This window comes from Balaenoptera borealis (genome assembly GCF_965194805.1).
Source record: "Balaenoptera borealis genome assembly, chromosome: 7".
Taxonomy (NCBI): domain Eukaryota; kingdom Metazoa; phylum Chordata; class Mammalia; order Artiodactyla; family Balaenopteridae; genus Balaenoptera; species Balaenoptera borealis.
In genome coordinates, this window is record NC_138864.1 from 65509929 (window position 1) to 65532480 (window position 22552).

The 22552-nt window shown below is 34.1% G+C and overlaps 1 protein-coding gene across 21 annotated transcripts in view; it reads right to left on the reverse strand.

Annotated features, from left to right (window-relative positions):
• Positions 1-22552, reverse strand: part of PHF14 (PHD finger protein 14) — a 201271-nt gene that overhangs the window by 169059 nt on the left and 9660 nt on the right. For all 21 annotated transcript variants that reach the window (XR_014246413.1, XR_014246414.1, XR_014246415.1 and 18 more), the window contains 2 exons: positions 16232-16376; positions 151-310 (listed from right to left, as the gene is read on the reverse strand). Coding sequence is in view for 12 of the 21 variants with exons in the window: in XM_082398251.1 (XP_082254377.1) it covers positions 151-310; positions 16232-16376 (305 nt within the window). In the remaining 9 variants the exon portion in view is untranslated. The remainder of the gene's footprint in view (positions 1-150; positions 311-16231; positions 16377-22552) is intronic.

The following is a 22552-nucleotide window of genomic DNA, read 5'->3' on the forward strand; positions in this document are numbered from 1 at the left end:
CAGCCTCCTGTCCATTTACTCTATGCCAAAAAGACACAAAGAAGCAATCAAATGAAAGTGTGTAACTCAGAAAATCATAAATAGGAAAACTGTCAGAAGCATACGCATTATAAAGCAGGCATATTAACCCAACAGAATTATGACATCAACCTTCCAGCATCTGTCTCCTTGAAAATTCCATCCTGATTGGGACATAGTTCACAGCTAGGGGAAACACCACATTTACAGGCATCACAAAACCAAGGTTCAGTGGAGTTTTCAGAAGCTGAACTCATAATAGAGTCACTCTCTCCATCAACTCCATAACAACCTAAAAGAAAAAAAGAGTATGATTAAATAGAGTTTATTTTTTAAACTCACATTTATAAAGTTACAAAAGAAAAAGGGAAAGGATGTAGTGAAAAATTAATGGTTTATAAGAATGATATTAAAGCCAAAACACAGAAGTGAAATCATTTTATAAAAATAGTTTTTCACCTACCATAGTATATGCAATGAAATAAATGACTCTTTAAGATAGTTTTAGACCTACTGGAAAGCATTACAGAAGGGGGAAATTTTATGGTTCTTTAAAAATTTTTTTAATTAAAAAAATACATAAAAATATGCATTTTCATTAAAAAGAAATCAGAACTATTGAGTCTAGGAACTATTAATTAGTAAATATTTTTGAGCTCCCTTTGTACTGAACACTTATAATATAAAAGATCGTGATCATGCAAAACATACAAACAAAAAGCCTCTGATCTAATTTTGGAGGTGGCAGATTAAAACACAAATTCATGCAACCACAAATGCAAAGTTAGTATTAGTAAAAGGAAAATAATACAGAAACACGCACACACATAAATTAAGGCTATACAACAATTTGAATAGTTCAGACTAGAGTTAGACAAGTGAGTTCTATTCACAGCTGAGCCAATCTAGAGCTATACAAGCTATTTGATCTTTTTAAACATTTATAATTCTTCTATCTTCCGTAAAAATGTATCCTTAACTGAAATGAATGAAAAGAAGAGAATACTCTTTTTCCTCTTTTCATTCACGGATAACTCGATATTCTGAGGGTTAAATTATTTAAGCAGCTAATGTGATTAAAAAAAATTTAAATATCCTCATGAACATACCAAACAAAGAAGATAATGTAGCATAGTTCTTTACATTTTAGAGTAGGACATCAACTATTATTGATGGCTTATAATAAAGAGTACCTCCCTGGTGACTACAATAGTCATGACTCCTAAATTGTTTTCTTTTACCTAAATAGTGCTGGATACACCACAAACTTCATATTATCTAACTCTCTTTTTCCAGAAAGGAAGACACTGCCCTAATGACAAAACATACTTAAGAAAAATAATTTAATGCCTATGTAGTAATTAAATAGATTACAACCTTATTCTAGTTCCAATGTATGCTCATCGTCTTTAGGCTTGGGCATTTCTCTGATATCCAAGACATTTATTTCCTGTCAAGATAGGTCACTTCTACAGATAGCCTATTATCAACCTTCCCAGGATACTTTTGACCAGGTTTATTCTAGGAGGGTAGTCTTAGTGCCAAATTCGAAAGCGCACTAAGTACCCAAAGTACCCTTCAATAAACTGAAGCCATTGAAAAAACCACTATGAGAAACATATATAAGTAACAAGCATCTCTCAAAAGGATTCACCATGTAGGTAAGTTTATATGCATCCAATGTGAGATCATGTGATTACTGAAACTGGTTATACACTACACAGACAACAGGAGCCTGTTGAAAAGCGTCTTCTCATAACCACCAAAGATATCCAAGTTAAAACAAATAAATAAGTATGTAAATAAATACTGAGTTGAACAAATCACCCAGAAAGAAAAAGAACCATACACATTAATAAATAATTTTAAACTACCAACATTAATTTACTAGATGTCGTTCATAGGTCAACAGTCATGCATAAGTATTTTATTCACACAGTAGTACCACTCCATATAGATTATAATTAAAATATCCTAGTAGGCAGAAAACTAAAAAGTTGTTTGCAACTGTGACTTACATAAGCTGCCTCACGCAAATCCCTTAATTATTGTCAAGCTTATGTTATTCAAAGGCTTTATAATGGTGAACCTTAACATAATCTGAAAAGTCATACGAAAGAATGCCAGAGAAAAGATTTTAAAGGAGCTAGACTATCATGCACTAGATAAAAAAAGGAATCAAAATATTAATTTCTTTAATATCATTAAATTGTGCTTGGTAATAATTATCAACTTCATCACTTCTGTTTAGATATACATTTTTTAAATGATAAATTATAAAATGAAAAAGAAAAAAAATTTTCTTCTGGGAGTAGTTATTATTAACTATCACCAATAGAAGAATATTCTTCAGTAAAGGCAACAGTAAGCAAAATATTTTATTCAAAAAAATCATAAAACAATAAAAACAGTCAATTTGATTTCTCAAAAGGTTATGCAATACTACAAAGAGAAAAGTCTATTTTCTTTACAAAATAATATTCCTTCGAGGCAAATTCTTTCATTTGTATTCACACAAAGTCCCAAGATAATAAAACCCCCAAGTGACTATCCATTTTATTCATCTCATTCACCAATATCAAGGTAAATCACAGCAGTTCACTCTTTTAGAATAAAGCAGTTTCAATTCTAATTTTTAAAGAATATACCACACACCTGACAAACACCTGCATAATGATTAAACCACCTACAAACAACCTGAGAAGTGATTTCTGAGGGTCTCTCCTAGGAAATTCCTACTTTGTAACCTACAAGACTGGTATCAGATAAGCACAAAGAACAACCAGCAAGTGGATAAGTATTTCTTTTTCAGCTTCACTGCCCTTGGAAAATAATCCACGCTGTGTTATTACCCTTACAGAGTTCTTTACTTGCCACTTTCCCCTGCCATTTTTCCCCTATTTCTCTGCCATACCTGTTGAGTTTACTGAGCTCGCGACCAAAGTTCTAGCATTTATATCCACTCTAATCCATTTTAATTAAGGACTAAATACATTTTTAAATATTTTTCTTTCTTCCATAGATAAAAGAATTTAAACGACCATAAAACAAGGTTTATTCTCTCCTTCCTATCTAATTTTGAGTAACAGATGTAAAAAGTACACCTTCAGTATGATTACAGAAAAAAAGTCTTTTTTTTATATGGGTAAACATATAAAATAAAAAATTTATAGATATATAAAACCTATTTCATATAGGTTTTTCATGTTTTTAAATGGGTAAACAGAGAAAACATGGCTCTATGGTTGTCTAACAATCAACCTCTGGGTAGCACATGCAACTTATACAAATCATATTTAATGCAAAATAATATAAAATGTGCTTACAACTGTTTTGAGTTATACAAGAATACGTATAATCCAAATCAGTGGAAATTTTCCCATTCAGCTTGGCACGGGAGACCAAAAGACCTACAGTCTTCTACTTTCTAGCTATGTAACTTTAGACAAACCACATCTCTGAGGCTGAGTTACCTCATCTGCAGTAAGTATTTAACATCTATTCTAACTATCTCTCAGTATAGAAAATAAAAAAACAGGAACACAAAATTTAAAACATTTTTCTGTACTTAACATCCTATCACTAGACCTCTGATTACAAAACCCACTAAAATAAAAGATTTTAAATTGAGTAATATTGTTGTTTATGAGAAAAGAACTTATAACATGCATGATACCTGTCACAAATATATCCTAAAGCATAAAAGAGAGAAAGTGCTTGCTCACATATAAAGTCCAAATGGTTATAACGTGAACATACTTTACTACTCAGTAAACACTCATAAGAATATATTTTTGCATATGCTAAGAAATAAAAATAGTCTAGGGCTAGGCTAACAGACTGAAAAATAAACAAATGGGGGAAAACATCTTAGTAGACCTTATTTAATGCATTGCTGGCAAGTGTGCTACCTAATGCTCTGTCATGTACTTTGACATGTAGGTGACATTTTTCTTCAGACACAGTGCAATCAATACATCAGGATAACTGACATCACAGTCAGGGGTACCCTACTATTACAAGTCAGTTACAAGATCTTGTCACAAAGGTGCTTATACTAAGTGACAAGTTGCAACCCAAAAAGAAAAGAGATTCATCTACATTTAGATGAAATAAGTACTCTGAAAAATAGACAGTTATACATTTAATAAGCACATCTGGAAAACTATCTTTTAGCAAAATCTCAACTTAAAATCTTACCTAGGACTTCCCTGGTGGCGCAGTGGTTAAGAATCCGCCTGCCAATGCAGGGGACACGGGTTCGAACCCTGGTCCGGGAAGATCCCATATGACGCAGAGCAACTAAGCCCGGGAGCCACAACTACTGAGCCTGTGCTCTAGAGCCCAAGAGCCACAACTACAGAGACTGCGTGCCGCAACTACTGAAGCCCGCGCGCCTAGAGCCCGTGCTCTGCAACAAGGGAAGACACCGCAGTGAGAAGCCCGCGCACTGCAATGAAGAGTAGCTCCCGCTCGCCGCAACTAGAGAAAGCCCACGCACAGCAACTAAGACACAACACAGCCAAAAATAAAATTAATTAATTAATTAAAAAAAAAACTTACCTAAATTATAATTACTTAAGCATAAGTATATTTTTTTAAAAAAGGGAAAAAAGAAAAAGAAATGATAAAGGAAATACACAAAAGCACTAACTATGGTTGTCTGGATATTAGGACTGTTAGAAATGTTTTATCCTCTCTCTGTTCTATAGTTCCCACATTTTATTTACTATTCATGCAATATATTATGAAGGACAGTTAGTTTTCTCTAAAATAAAACATTTAATAAGTTCATGTTTAACCATGAAACGTTTAAGGAAAAGTTGCATGGCCGACTTACAATATGGAAGTCTGTCACTTAGGCACCTGATTAAAAACCAAAACCAAAAACATAAAACCTAGCAACACTAGTTTCCTATTATGCCTTAGAAAATTTCACATCTTCTAAATTCATTAATTTTAGATAAAAATTCATTTTGGAACTTTAAAAGTATCAGAGAAATATCTACATATGTGTATAAAAATGAACATTCTAAACAGTGAAAAATACTACAAAGTTAAAAGGTACAGAACAGGGTGGAAAAAGTATTCACAAGGATGAAAACTATTTGTAACACATATAGCTAACAAAGGATTAACATTAAAAAAAAAAATTCCAAGAAGTCAATGAGAAAAAGACAAGAAATGACAAGAGAAATATAAAGAAAGTAACAGAAAAAAAAAAAAAAAAGAAAATAGCCACAGATACCAAACTTCAATACAAATAAAGTGAACACATATTTTGAGATAGTCTCTAAAATATTTTTTTTAATTTATTAATATGCAGTGTTGCAGAGTTATCAAGTAGTTTGTACACTGTTGGTAAGCATACAAATAAATACAGTCTTTTCGAAGGGCAATCTGGCAAAGTTTGTTAAAAGTTTAAATGCACTTATCTTTTGATTCATTCTAGGAATCTATCCCACAGAAATTATTACATGAATATATATGACATATTTGTTAGCACTATACATAAGCGAAAAACTACAAACAAAAAAAGTAAATACATTATGGTTGAACCATTCTATAGCTAACTACATACCATTAAAAAATAATAAAATATCCCTATGTACGCATATGAAAAGAATCTCAAGATTAAGAGATGAGTGAGAGAAATAAAGAGATGAGTGAAATAGAGTGAGTTATAGGGGAGGAAAATACCATGGAATTTATCTTATTTATGCACTTATTTCAGGGCAGGGACTGTGCAAATATGCATATGTGTATGTGCACACGTGCGTGTAAGTAAGAGCCTGACGAAAGGGGCTCTTCACTAGTCAAATTTGGACAATTTAAGCATCAGAAAGAGTAATCAGGTTATAGATAATAATGTGTGAGACCACAGTAATACTGAAAAGGATAAAAGGGGAGAACTCCTCTAGAAAATAAATGCTGCCTGATAAATGTAGAAGGAATGATGGAATTAGAAAATCCCCATCCTTCTGAGACTGAACATGGAAGAAATAGAAAATATAAACAGACCAGTCACAAGCACTGAAATTGAACTGTGATTAAAAATCTTCCAACAGGGCTTCCCTGGTGGCACAGTGGTTGAGAGTCTGCCTGCCAATGCAGGGGATACGGGTTCGAGCCCTGGTCTGGGAAGATCCCACATGCCGCGGAGCAACTGGGCCCATGAGCCACAATTACGGAGCCTGCGCGTCTGGAGCCTGTGCTCCGCAACGAGAGAGGCCGTGATAGTGAGAGGCCCGCGCGCCGCGATGAAGAGTGGCCCCCACTTGCCACAGCTAGAGAAAGCCCTCACACAGAAACGAAGACCCAACACAGCCATAAATAAATAAATAAATAAATTTAATACTTGCTACTCTAACTAGCTCCTCTGACACCTCTCTGTATAAAAAAAAAAAAAAAAGATCCTGGGCTTCTTAACAAAAGCCACAGGAGATAAAATTTCTTAAAAAAAAAAAAAATCTTCCAACAAATAAAAGCCCAGGACCAGATGGCTTCACGGGTGAATTCTATCAAACATTTAGAGAAGAGCTAACACCTATCCTTCTCAAACTCTTCCAAAATATAGCAGAAGGAGGAACACTCCTAAACTCATTCTATGAGGCCACCATCACCCTGATACCAAAACCAGACAAAGATGTCACAAAGAAAACTACAGGCCAATATCACTGATGAACGTAGATGCAAAAATCCTCAACAAAATACTAGCAAACAGAAACCAACAGCACATTAAAAGGATCATACAGCATGGTCAAGTGGGGTTTATCCCAGGAATGCAAGGATTCTTCAATACTCACAAATCACTCAATGTGATACACCATTTTAACAAATTGAAGGAGAAAAACCATCTGATCATCTCAATAGATGCAGAAAAAGCTTTCAACAAAATTCAACACCCATTTATGATAAAAACCCTCCAGAAAGTAGGCATAGAGGGAACTTACCTCAACATAATAAAGGCCATATATGATAAACCCAGAGCCAATATCGTCCTCAATGGTGAAAAACTGAAACTATTTCCACTAAGATCAGGAACAAGACAAGGCTGTCCACTCTCACCACTATTATTCAACATGGTTTTGGAAGTTTTAGCCACAGCAATCAGAGAACAAAAAGAAATAAAAGGAATCCAAATCGGAAAAGGAGAAGTGAAGCTGTCACCGTTTGCAGATGACATGAAACTATACATAGAGAATCCTAAAGATGCTACCAGAAAACTACTAAAGCTAATCAATGAATTTGGTACAGTAGGAGGATACAAAAATAATGCGCAGAAATCTCTTGCATTCCTATACACTAATGATGAAAAATCTGAAAGTGAAATTAAGGAAACACTCCCATTTACCACTGCAACAAAAAGAATAAAATATCTAGGAATAAATCTACCTAAGGAGACAAAAGACATGCATGCAGAAAAGTATAAGACACTGATGAAAGAAATGAAAGATGATACAAACAGATGGAGAGATATACCATGTTCTTGGATTGGAAGAATCAACATTGTGAAAATGACTATACTATCCAAAGCAATCTACAGATTCAATGCAATGTCTATCAAACTACCACTGGCATTTTACACAGAACTAGAACAAAAAATTTCACAATCTGTATGGAAACACAAAAGACCCCAAATAGCCAGAGCAATCTTGAGAAAGAAAAACAGTGCTGGAGGAATCAGGCTCCCTGACTTCAGACTGTACTACAAAGCTACAGTAATCAAGACAGTATGGTACCAGCACAAAAACAGAAATACAGATCAATGGAACAGAATAGAAAGCCCAGAGATAAACCAAGGCACACATGGTCACCTTATTTTTGATAAAGGAGGCAAGAATATACAGTGGAGAAAAGACAGTCTCTTCTATAAGTGCTGCTGGGAAGACTGGACAGCTACATGTAAAAGAATGAAATTAGAACACTCCCTAACACCATACACAAAAATAAACTCAAAATGGATTAGAGACCTAAATGTAAGGCCAGACACTCTCAAACTCTTAGAGGAAAACATAGGCAGAACACTCTATGACATAAATCACAGCAAGATCCTTTTTGACCCACCTCCTAGAGAAATGGAAATAAAAACAAAAATAAACAAATGGGACCTAATGAAACTTAAAAAGCTTTTGCACAGCAAAGGAAACCATAAACAAGATGAAAAGACAACCCTCACAATGGGAGAAAATATTTGCAAATGAAGCAACTGACAAAGAATTAATCTCCAAAATTTACAAGCAGCTCATGCAGCTCAATATCAAAAAAACAAACAACCCAATCCAAAAATGGGCAGAAGACCTAAACAGACATTTTTCCAAAGATATAGAGATTGCCAACAAACACATGAAAGAATGCTCAACATCAGTAATCATTAGAGAAATGCAAATCAAAACTACAATGAGATATCACCTCACAACAGTCAGAATGGTCATCATCAAAAAATCTACAAACAATAAATGCTGGAAAGGGCATGGAGAAAAGGGAACCCTCTTGCACTGTTGGTGGGAATGTAAATTGATACAGCCACTATGGAGAACATGATGGGGGTTCCTTAAAAAACTAAAAGTAGAACTACCATACAACCCAACAATCCCACTACTGGGCATATACCCTGAGAAAACCATAATTCAAAAAGAGTCATGTACCACAATGTTCATTGCAGCACTATTTACAATAGCCAGGACATGGAAGCAACCTAAGTGTCCACTGACAGATGAATGGATAAAGAAGATGGGGCACATTCGTACAATGGAATATTACTCAGCCATAAAAAGAAACGAAATTGAGTTATCTGTAGTAAGGTGGATGGATCTAGAGTCTGTCATACAGAGTGAAGTAAGTCAGAAAGAGAAAAACAAATACCGTATGCTAACACATATATATGGAATCTAAAAAAAAAAAAAAAAAAAGGGTCATGTAGAACCTTGGGGCAGGACAGGAATAAAGACAGACCTACTAGAGAATGGACTTGAGAACACAGGGAGGGGGAAGGGTAAGCTGGGACAAAGTGAGAGAGTGGCATGGACATATATACACTACCAAATGTAAAACTGACAGCTAGTGGGAAGCAGTCACATAGCACAGGGAGATCAGCTCAGTGCTTTGTGACCACCTAGAGGGGTGGGTTAGGGAAGGCGGGAGGGAGAGAGATGCAAGAGGAAAGAGATATGGGGACATATGTGTATGTATAACTGATTTACTTTGTTATAAAGCAGAAACTAACACACCATTGTAAAGCAATTATACTCCAATAAAGATGTTTTAAAAATAAAATAAAAAATAAGATGATATCATGGAGATAAGTAATAAAAAAAAAATAAATTTTTTTAAAAACTATAATAAAGTAGTGATAAAAGCTCCTATTTGGATAAACAACTGAAGGATTGAAACTTTACTTCTGAGAGGCTGCTGACCCTGTTTTAGAGAAGGAAGACAAAATTAAAAGCTAAAAAGGAGTAAGAACATGGTCCACCTAGAAAAAAGACAAAAAACAAAAAAATCTACATTATTTGGACCAGGTCACACATCATTACTTATTTTTTCAACCCAGGTTTCAATTAATATGGGGCGGCAACAGTGCATAACAGTGTCAGTAAGACTTGACCCAAATCGGCTCCAGGATGTATATATGCTGATCAGGCTGCACATTACTGTATTGAGGATTATTGTTACTTTTCCTCAAAAGAGAAATTCAACCATGTAACCAAAGATTATTAAGCAGGGTTTGATGTGGGTTTTTTTCTTTTTCTATTTAGTAGACAAGATTGTTATAAAGCTAGTGGAAGATGAAAAAGTCTTCACAGATCTACTAATCAACACAATTTCTTAATGATGCCATCCAAATGCTACTAAAAAAACTTAAATGGAAAAGTCAGGAGTATATCCATATCAAAACAACCCCTTCTCAAACAAATAGTGATATTTGGTAAGGAATCTTTTGGACTAGTAGTCAGATAAAAATGACCTACAGGAAATTACATTAAAAAGGATACCAAATACCATATTTGGTATGTTTACTGACAAACAGGGAATAACAATTTTATTAGAACACTATATTAATCATAACTTTAATTCATTAGATTTATAAAAATATACATTGATGTTTAATTTCTCCTTTAAACATTTCTCCCTTAAACCAAAACAGATCATTTAAAATCTCCAAAAGTAGGAATCTTTCAAGATATTAGCTCTAATACTACTACTAAGAAAAGAAAGAAAAGCTACTAAGAAAGTGAGAAAGAATTATATAATCACAATCATACAACAGAAACCTCAAAATTAATGAAAGAAAGGGAAAATTATTTATACTAAAGGAAGAAAGTAGTAACAATAAAAGAAAAAACTCAAGATTTATTTTTTACTTTGATTTACAATTTGCATCTTTAAGTTTGAACGTATCTGAAGTTCACAGAATTAACAATACTCCCAACAAAGCAATTATACTACAACATAAAGATTCAGTTTCTGAACAGAGAAACTATTCAGTTTCTGTATTTATTGTTTTCCTTATTTAGTTTTTCCACATATTAGCTTGCTCTCAAAAAGCCTACAAAGCATCACACTCAGGAGTATTAATTTCCCTTTCCGTGTCTTCCCTTCTTCCTTCTGCCATAATAAAAATAGTTCCTCTATTCTAACGAGTTAGTCTTGGGAGAAAAACGAGCAATCATTAGCAAATGCTCAAATGCCATCAGAGCCATTTAAATGAAAAACACAAGAAAAAATGCTACATGACTTTATAGACACAACTTGCTTTTGACCTAAATGAAATTACCACTCAGTTTGATAATCTTCTTTGTCTGCCTTGACTCAGAAAGACTTTTTGGCTGTTTCTAAAAAATCAAAGCTTCCTTAGAAAGAAAGTAGATTTGCCATTATTGAGACTATTCATCTGAAGCACAAATATCATTATGAACTTTTAATAGCTCTAGACACAGCAGGAGAACTAATGGGGTGTCCTTCCAGAAATCTACATTCATTTAAACAAGAATCTATTGATACTAAGAATCCAAGAGGTACAAGACTAAATCAAAGACAAAGACAATGTTGGTGAGGATACAGAGAAAAGGGAACCCTCGTACACTGTTGGTGGGATTGTAAATTGGTGCAGCCACTATGGAAAACAGTATGGATGTTCCTTAAAAAACTAAAAATAGAACTACCATATGATCCAGCAATTCCACTGCCGGGTATATATGCAAAGAAAACAGAAACACTAATTCGAAAAGATACATGCACCCCAATGTTCATAGCAGCATTATTTACAATAGCCAAGATATGGAAGCAACCTAAGTGTACATCAACAGATGAATGGATAAAGCAGATCTGGTATACACAATTGAATATTACTCAGCCATTAAAAAGAATGAAATTCTGCCATTTGCAACAATGTGGATGGACCTAGAGAGTAAATATTATGCTTAGGCAAATAAGTCAGCCGGAAAAGGACAAATACCTATGTTATCACTTATATGTGGAATCTAAAAAAATAAAACAGCAAACGTATATAACAAAACAGAAACAGACTCAATATATAGAAAACAAACTAGCGGTTACCAGTGGGGAGAGGGAAGGGAGGAGGGGCAAGATAAGGGTAGGAGATTAGAAGATACAAACTACTATGTATGAAATAAATAACAAGGATACATTGTACAGCACATGGAAATACAGCCATTATTTTGTAATAACTTTAAATGGAGTAAAATCTATAAAAATACTGAATCACTACTTCGTACATCTTAAATTAATATAATATTATAAATCCACTATACTTCAATAAATAAATAAATAAGACAAGAGGTCAGAGGGGAGGGTTCATTCTGATTTGTACATGGTACTAGTCCCCAGGAGACTCAGGCCTGAGTCCAAAATAAAGGACCTATAGTACAATAAAACAGTTGCTTTACTATCATAGCTGTGGGACATTGAGACCGCATGGCCGTAGCAGCCTGCCTACCAGCAGCAAGACACATCACCCTCAAAGTAGATGAGGAACTATACAGTCATACACTTCTAGGGACCAGGCAACTATCAAAAATGAGCAAGGAATCTGAGAGAAGACAGTGGTAAACTGAAGATTGTAGGCTTCACCAGCAGGAGGCAGCCCTATTCAGCTCCAGAGGATTGTTGCCATAAGAGAGTGAAAACCTACTGCTGTCAGAACTTCAAGAGAACGAATTCCAGAATGTGTAAAATAAAATCTCCCAGTTTTTAAATGTTAGCAATCAATTCAATTTCTTAAAACCATTGTGCTAGCCTTAAAAATCACATCCATGGTCAAACCTATGACCTATGAAGTAGAGATAGTGCCCTCAGCATGATGAAAAGTCAACAACACTGATAGTACTGGTCATGCCTGCATCACACATCAGCAATGACAGTCATGAATACAAGCAATGGTAACATACTTGTGACCATCAGTGGTGATCAATACAATAATGGCAGCACAGCTGCTGCTTTTGATGTTCAACTACTCTGTAACTCCTCCAAGAAATCTGAACCACTCCTGGAGGAAAAAAAAAATGCATACATACAATCATGTTGACTGGTCTCAATTTATATTCATTACTAATCTAAAGTGGTCCCTTATTGCTATCTGGTAATGATATATACACATAATATATACGTGTGAAAACATGTATGTATGTATACACACCCACACAATATTATGTATTGTGTTTTTCCCCCAAATAACTATTTTACACCAACCTCTCACTCCTCAAATCTCCAACACCTCCCCACCTCTACTCTGCTAATGACTGTTCCTATTTCACTGAAAAAATAAGAAGCATTCAAAAAATAACTTCCACATGCTCTGACCACCACATCTAACAACCCACCTACATCTGTATCCACATATTCTGTTTTCCCTCCAGTTACTATGGCTACCTTTATCTATTAAATCTCTCCACTTGGTACTGGACCCCAACCTCTCTAGCCTTGTACTCAAAGCCCTTGCTCCACCAACTGTTCCACTTTCTCTCCTTACATCATCAATTGCCAACTTTTTCTTTCCACTGGTCACTTCCATCAGCACACTAACATGCCATATAATCTCTGCATCTGTGGTAGGCAGCCTCTAAGATGGCCCACAGTATTAACATTCTTGGAATGTCCCGTCCTACATTTGACTAGCGTTGTTCTGTGTGAACAACAGAATATGGCAGAAATGATAGTACATAGTCTGTTAACTAATTCCGTATCTTTCCCCTTGCTTTTATGTATTTTACATTTATTTAATAAACCATGTAATATAAACATTTTGTTTGTCACCCTTTTTTTCCCATACTCTTTGGGATGGCTTGCCTGGTAGTGTACTGGGGGGTCTATGGTTGCATTAGAGTAATTTCCCACAAGACAGGTTTTCATCTTACTCTAAAAACAGTATTTGAGAGCTACCTTCTCTTTTGAAACATCTTCCTTACTTAACCTCCAGGTCACTACTTAAGGTTCTTCTATCTCACTGGCAATGTGTTCCCCATCTCCTCTGATGTGCTAGGACCACTTTACTACTCCCTAGATAGCACATCCAGGCTCACAGTTTTAAATAACATCTGCAGACTGATGAGTCCCAAATTTATCTCGCCAGCCCCTATATCTTACCTAAACTCTAAAAATTTAAAATCAAACTTTTACTCTCCACCTCAAAACCTATTCCTCTCTTGGATCATTGCTATGGTCTCCTAAATGGTCTCCCTGATTCCCACTTTAGACCCACTTCAGTCTACTCTCAACCCAGCAGTCAGAGTGATCCTTCCAAAACATAAATCAAATCCTATTAATCCTCTGCTCAAAACTCATGTCGGTCTTCCCAGATCCATCACAGTAAAATCTGAAATCTATGACTTCCAAGGCCTCATCTGGCTTGCCCCCATCTCTGCCTCTACCACTAATTAGCTCACTCAGTCAGTTCTAGCCACACTAACCTTCATGTCATTATACAAACACCCCGAACACGTTTCCACTTCAACATCTTTACTCACTACTCCCTCATTCTGGAGTGCTCTTTCCCCAAATATTCACATGGTTTGCTCACTCACATCCTTCAGGTCACTGCTCAAATATCACCTTAACAGAGAGGATTTTCTGTGTAAGCTTTTATACATACAAACTTCCACCTACCCACTAAACCACCCCCATTCGTAGCACTCCCAATATTCCTTTTCCTGATTTATTTTTCTCCATACTCCAGACCACCACCTGATACATATTTATTGTTTTATGTTTTCATTCCTGTCTCTCTTACTATACTTTAAGCTCCATGAGGTCAGCAATGTCTATATTGTTTATTTTACATGCCTAAAACCAACAGAATGCCTAGCACACAGAAGGTACTAAACAAACATTACTGAAAAAAAAAAAAATGAATGAATAACAGTAATAGGAGACATTCCCACAGTGAGTCTTAGAGCAAGGGAGGGGAGCTTCACATGAAGGTAAGAGGACTGGTTAAAGAAGCACAGGCCCCACAGGTCTCACGAGTCCAGCAGATGCCCAGAAGTATTTGGGAGGAGGGCTATAATACCAGAAAGGCCAGTAAGAAAGGGCCACAGAAACACTGTTTTGCAGTAGTCATGGCCCTGATAAGAAAAAATTAACTGATAGGAAAAAAGAATAAATTTACCACAGAGAAACACCCTCTCAACCAAGTGATCAAAATAACATCATCAGTAACTGGACAAATAAACATACATGCATGCTTCCTAATATAATACATTGAGAGCACAACATAACTTCTGTGGCACTCCTGCCAAAAGCACATAACCTGAAACTAATCATGAGAAAACATAAGAAAACCCCAATATTGAGGACATTCTATAAAAGAACTGGCCTGTATTCTTCAAAAATGCCAATGGCATGAAACACAAAAGACTCAAAATATGTTCTAGATTAAAGGAACCTACACAGACATGACAACTGAATGCAATTCATAATCCTGGATTTTATTTTGCTAGAATCAACATTATTGGGATGATTGGCAAAATGTGAATATAATCAGTAGATTATGGTATTCTATCAATGCTGATTTCCTGACTTTGATAATTATGTGATTGTGTAAGAGAATGCCCTTGTTCTTTGTTCTTAAGAAATATACATTGAGGTATTAGGGGTAGAGCTGAACATTTTGTCTACGATTTACCCTCAGAGAGGTGAGAAAAAACTTATATGAGAGAAGATAAAACAAATATAGCAAAATGTCACCATCTTGGAAATCTGAGTGCCAAGTATATGGAAATTCTTTCTATTACTCTTATAACTTTTCTATAAGTCAGAAATTATGTCAAAATAAAAAAATTTAAATAAAGTACAACAAAAAATTACATTAAAAAAAGGTTCAAAATTCATAATCAGGAAAAACATTTTCAACATATTACAACACATTATATGTAATATGTAATTACATATAAAAATATGTTCAACATATTTCAACATATTCAGATTTTAAAAGATGAACTCTACAAATTCTCCTTTCAAGTTCAAAATTAAAAAGTGTAACTATTAAAGAAGAAACTATAATACCACTAGACTTCAACAATAACTTTTTTTTTTTTAATTATTAATTAATTTATTTATTTTTGGCTGTGTTGGGTCTTCGTTTCTGTGCGAGGGCTTTCTCTAGTTTCGGCAAGCGGGGGCCACTCTTCATCACGGTGCGCGGGCCTCTCATTGTCACGGCCTCTCTTGTTGCGGAGCACAGGCTCCAGACGCGCAGGCTCAGTAATTGTGGCTCATGGGCCTAGTTGCTCCGCGGCATGTGGGATCTTCCCAGACCAGGGCTCGAACCCGTATCCCCTGCATTGGCAGGCAGATTCTCAACCACTGCGCCACCAGGGAAGCCCAACAATAACTTTTTAAATAATACATTCTACTAGACTAACATACTAGACGTTTTCCTATATCTAAATTTCAGTTAAAAACTAGAAATAATGCCATGAAGGAAAATATCATAACAATGACCTTCAAAGAAATACTGATTTCCATACAGTAATAATCTATTTTAATTATTTTTAAACACATTTTAAATGAACATAATCTGAAAAATAACACCCATTATACTTTGAAAATTCAGTATGTCTTATTTCAGTTCAAATATCATAAAATATTACAGGAAAACCTTAGTATAGTACATATGTAAAATAGCTGATATTACTTATATAAATGCAGTGTCAACCAGCCATTTCTAAAAGGAAACAAAACAAAGCAAAATTACCTTCATGGACTGTAATGCCACAGTTGTCACACTGAATTATTTCATCAGCATCCTCACTATTATCTCCAAGACAAACACAGCAAATCAGAATATGGTCCATTTTTTGAGAACTCCAGTTTTGACTCTTCTCAAGAATCAGCGAGTCCTAATATTAAAATATCAGAAAATCACATATTTAAAAGGTAATTTTAATAAATAAAATTCGCACCTTAAATCATTTTAGGCATTTCCAAAATTATGCTGCATACTCCATTATTTTAGTAATTTCAAAGTATGCTATGTTTGAGAAGTGAATCTCTTTGTCCAAAGACCCTCTAAGCACCCTCTCCCTAATTTTTCACTTCTCTGCAAGTCCCATATTCTCTCTCCTCTAGGAAATATAAAACCAAGCTTATAACCAACAACCCTTCATCTGCTTTCCCATTCTGGATCTATATCTGACCCCTGAAACTACAAGAAAGGAAAAATTAACCCACAAGGAATTACTAATCCTATATATGGGTTTTAAAAGTATAAGACACGTTTCCTACACTTAGGAAGCTTATAATCCTATCTTGGGGAGACAAGACACACACATATTAAACAGTAAAAAAAATCAAGATAACGTATAAGCAAATATGTATGTGATGGCATATTACAGACTATACTCCTTTAGTGCTGGGGAATCCAGAATTTCCAGGGTCATCAAACCACTGGATGACAGATCCATGAAAGCCTGCATAGGAAATCTGTGTATACAGGTACAGAAAACCATCTAAAAAAGAATCCAGATTGACTGATTGCTAGAAGAGTCAGAGTACTCGATTAGGTTTATGTCAAGAAATATCTAGTGAAAACTGGTAATAAAGATACCTAGTTAATTGTAACATAAAAGGAGAAAGGAAGATGTATTAATGAATATAAAAAAATAAAGGGAAGAGTGTGCTCCATTTAATTTAAACCTTCGGCATTATGAATTTAAACTTTAAATGACAAATTAACATGATGATGATTCTTGTCATATTTAACACACTGGGCTCAGCATTACATATAATAAAAGATGGCACTTGAGTCTATATATTTTCATTTAAGAACCTAACCATATTCAGAAACAAAATAAATTAGTTCCATATCACACATTAACTATATTGTTTCATATTAACATTTTTATATTTCTGTATTCTTTTAAACTGATCAATATCCAAAAGTAACATTTAGAGTCATTTCAATAGCAATTTGTAAATAACATCTGAAAGACACTTGACTGTCACAATAACATTCTTTCAATATATTTTCTGTGTAATAAATCTAAACTTGCAGCTGATCTAAAAAACAAATCAAAAAAGAATGCGAAAGTTAACAAGAAGGCATCATTTCTCTTGAGAATTCTAGCATTTTAAAATTTTATATTTTGCTCCTTTTTGTTATAAAACCAAAGTATCAATAGTTTGGGGCTTTGGACATCGCTAGCAAATAAAGATTAAAACTTCCTAAAAAGAAAACTCATGTTTTAAAGTACTTTAGTACAGTACTTCTGAGCAAAACAAAAATCTGCCCAGATTTTCATCCCATTAGCAATGCTTCAAATGTAACAGCATTTGCCTTAAAGTCAAATGTTCTTGGGTTTCATTCTCAGCTCTCACTTAATAGCTGTTGAACCTCGAAGCTGTAGTTTTCTAATCTGTAAAATGGGATGATAAAAATAATACCTACCTCATCAGGTTGTTGTGAGACTTAACAAGATAATGTATGGCAAGAATGTTCCTGAGACATACTAGGTACTCAATAAATGTTCATTCCCATTCTCCTTTCCTCTGTACTTCTTTGTAGGTGGTCCAAAAAGAGAAACATGAGTTGACCATTTATTACACTGGGGAATCTTCCTTGGAACCCCAAAAGAAAGGTTATAAGCCTCAATGAACACTGGTACTTTAAATATTTTCCCATGGTAAGTCCAAAAAATTTTTTTCTTAAAATACCACATCTAGGTTAAAAAGAATCACAGACCAGAAAAAGATCTAGCAAACAACCAGAGTTTGATGACTGAGAGGCTACTCATGTTTATGGGCTCTGCCAATATTTCTCTGGTGGAACTACAAAAACTAATCAGCCCTTGAAAAAAGAGGTTTACCCATGTGGGAAACAAGTAAATGTCTATGGATCAGAAAAACTAGCATCAACAGATAGTTCTATTCCATTATTTTCCTATTTGGCCATTTTGCTCAGAAAAACAGTAAATGTCTAAATTATCTCTATTCCATTTTCTCTCTACACATATTATCATTTAGAGGCAGAGAAAACAAAATTAACTGGCAATTTTGACCCTCTGATCTCCATCATTTGAGACTCTTACTAGACATTAAATACAAAGAGATAGAAATGGGGATAACTAGAGTCCTACAGTATTACCCTAACCAAATTGCTGACAATGTTTCAATGGGAAAATCTAAACAATACATCCTCTTAAAAAGTTATCTAGGTTGTCTTCAATAGATCAAACATGGGTTGAAGCGCACCTCTGATCAGAATACAAAAGTCAATTTAGTATCAATTTTTAATAGCATATTTCGGAAGACATATCATTTTTCAAGTTTCCGGAGAAAATATTTAAGCTTAAGTTTTCACCACAAAATACATCATTTGAAAATATGATTTTTCCATAAAAATAGAATTTGGGAAAATGGGTTTTGAATGGCACATCTAGGATATAACTTTAATATTATGGAATAATTTAATGGACTCTAATGGTAATTATTAAGATTAAATGGGGCACTATAGTAATAAATCAATGACTCCTTATTGTAAATTATTTCATTTTTCTCCTTGGGATTTAAAATTTACACCAAAAATGATTCTGCCCAATGTTTTTTATGGGCTCTCAAATATGTTTAGTGTTCATTTATATATGTATTCCACAAAGATTATTATAAATAACATATACAACAGGGTAAATTCTAACTAAGCTATATGTGTGTTTAATAGGAGGAAATTCCAGCACCCTTCATATAAAACCAGAATTAAAAGAATCCTATTGCTCTGAAAATGAGAAAAAATTATTATACCAAGTTTGACCAATAGTTCTTCCTAGAAGTTTTTAAAGAAGGTTAAATTTTCAAGAATCTCAAGTAATTTTTGTACAATGTTACAAATTGATTTTTTTTTTTAGGCTTTAGAGCAATTTGTTTTATTTTGAAATGTGTAAAAAGACAAGTGATTAATAAGTCAGAAGCCCCCAAAAGAAATGGCTATTTAAAAATTTTGGCAAAATGTTTACATTTTAATTAGCAAAATTCAGATGACAATTGCTATTTCTTCACATGGCAAGACATCTAATCTATTTAACCTTATGAAAAAAAAGTAAAAAACATCCACTGGAAAATTTATACTGAGATGATTTTCTATCATATACTAATTCTCATTCAAAGCTCTAGTTTCAAAGTCCTGAAAATGGGAACCATTATCTGAAAATACTATACAGCCCTCCCCAAAAAATTTATTTCAGAAAACTAAAGGCAAGATAACCTTGGTGAATCTCAAAAACTTCAAGATAAAAGTTTGAAAAAGACATGTAACCATATTCCAAGGGGATTGTTTCAGATAGCACTAAATTCAAAAAATGCCATAATGCCACTGACAAAGGTATATGCCCATGTGAAGAAAATGCAGGCTATCATATGCCCAAATCTAGAACAGTAGTTCCCAAAGTGTGGTCTGGGGAACTCTCTTCCAGGGGATCCAAAAGGCAAATACTAAGGATATTTGCCTTTTCACTCTCTCTCATGGGTGTATGGTGAAGATTTCCAGAAGTTACATGACACGGGATGGTGTCATCAATCTAATAACTCTTGTTTCTATACATCTCATTTTTTTTAATTTCTGAGTTTTAATTGGAAATGGCAAATCAAAAGATATAACCTATATGAATAATAATCGGGGTCCTCAATTTTTAAGACTATAAAGGTGTCCTGAACCAAACAGTTTGAGAACCACTGCTCTAGAGCATTTCAAGGCCTACAACATAGGCATGGTAAGACCATTAAAAGCCAATAATTATAAAAGGCCTCCACTCAAAAAAAAAAATGTCAAATTCCCCTAAGAAATTTCAAAATTATGAAAGTTCCTGGGCATCATTTACATGATACCCAATACCATATCCCTACAAAAGCACCTGACATAGCATCCAAGAAAAAACTTTCCTGCTTATAGACTAAATACAATTTTATTATGTATTCTAAAACCACATTTTCAGCTATCTCTATTACAAAGTAGTATTTGAAAACAAAGTAAAAGCATAGAAAAATAAAACTTCAAATATAATCAAATATATACATATTAACTAATGAACACTTGGCAAGGTATCACTACCTAAAATAACCAGGAAGATTAAAATACAAACGTTGGCCAGAAGACAACAAGGATTACCTTTAGTCATCTTTTTTACAAAATCAAGATTATAAGAACAGGAAATTTAGAAATATAAAATAATTTCGATTAGTTCTTTCTTAAAATTTAATATCTAATTTAAGTGACATTTACATAGAACTAGAATCATCAAAAATTACTTAAGAGTTTGAATAACAGTCTTGGAAAAAAAACAGTTATCAAGCTTTCAGGCAGAATATTATTGAGCAAAAATTAACCTTATATAAATTCTTCTACATTTCTGCATAGGGTAGAGCAAAAGGAAAATTAACATAAATTAACACAAAAGGAATTCATTTAGTTACTATAAGAATAATCTTCTTGACAACTGTATCAAGGCACTTATCCAAGAAATGCCCTGGAATCTCATTCCTTTCGGACTGTTAACCTAAATAAATAAAGTCCCATTATTTACTAAAATCTCTTCTGTTTAGTAGGAAAAAAACTAAACAGCACATGTGGCCTTTAAATGCATCATAAAGGATAGTCTACAATCTCTTAAGCAACTTGTTATGTATTACAGATTATTAACAAATGGATAATTTATATATATTTTACATGGCAAATTTCTAGACACATGCAGGTGTTCCCCCACACCTTAGCATAAATCTAATCCATACTGCCTTCTATCCTAGCCAGCCTCCTTTTGTGAATGTCAGGCTAATAAAAATGAAGAACGTGATACTGCAGAAGGTAACCTTAGTCAGTAGATATAGGTTAGTATTAAGTGCTATAAAATAAACTGGATACATGTTTAAATAAAGTATGAACAATTAGATTTTCCATACTTCTGTTTCCTTAAACTGGAAATATGGAACTGTCTGTGCTACATCATTATGAATACTATACTATATTCCAAGTGACAATTTTCCTTTACCTAAAGATAGGAATTAGGTAAGCACTGGAATCAGGCAACGTTCTTCTTAAGAAAATGGGCAACCTGGAAGTTAACCAATGTTTATAACGTAAAATATAAACTACTGCTTCATCTCTACTGACATATAACACCTCCTAATCTGCTATATATTATTTTGGTAAAACACCAAATTTTTAAATGAAACTTAAAATAGAAAATCACTGCTATGTAAAATTTGTAAACAGAAGAAATGTAAAAGAACAAATAAAGCATAGAAGGAAAATCTTTCTACCAATTTAACCTATTTCAATAATATGAAAAAACAAAAAAATAAGTGCTTGTTAAAGAAGTGAATTTTTAAGACTATAAACACATTAATGGCATGACAGACTTATTATAGTTCTACATGTGATGTAACAGGTACATCTACATGTAAGACGACAACTCAGTCTTTCTTTTGAAGAAAAACATATACATAAACACACAGACAAAGAGACACAAATGTGTTTGACTGAAGAGTCTTGAATGTTGCATCTTGGGCCCAATGGATAAACCTAACTTTCAGTAGTAGAACTTCAAGTGGAAGAACTGAGTCATTACTGTAGTTTTATGATAGTAATGTTTGTTTTAGGATAAGAAATGTTTGTTTGTTTTCATTTCTTTGTAGAGAGAACTTATTCACTAAAAATATGTAAATATATAGTTTGTATTTACTCCCATACATCTAAAGCAAAGATCTGGTGACTATTCAGATGGGTGCTACAACTGAAAAAGGAATTAACCTTTAAAATGAATCTCTAAAAGCCTGAGACGATCATTAAGTTGTTTGTTGCCCTGCTCAAAAGTATTCTAAAAGTCTAAATTTTTATGCGGATATGGATATAACTAAGTTGAAAGAAAGGTGACCTTTGTTTTCATAATCCACTCAGCACCATTCAGCAGTCCTATGAACAATGGAGTGAGAGGACAGAAAAGGGAAAGGAAAACCACTATTTCCCAAGGGTATGGACATAGAAATATTTCTCTAAGTATAGAGACTGAGCTCCTTGAGGACGGTGACTGTG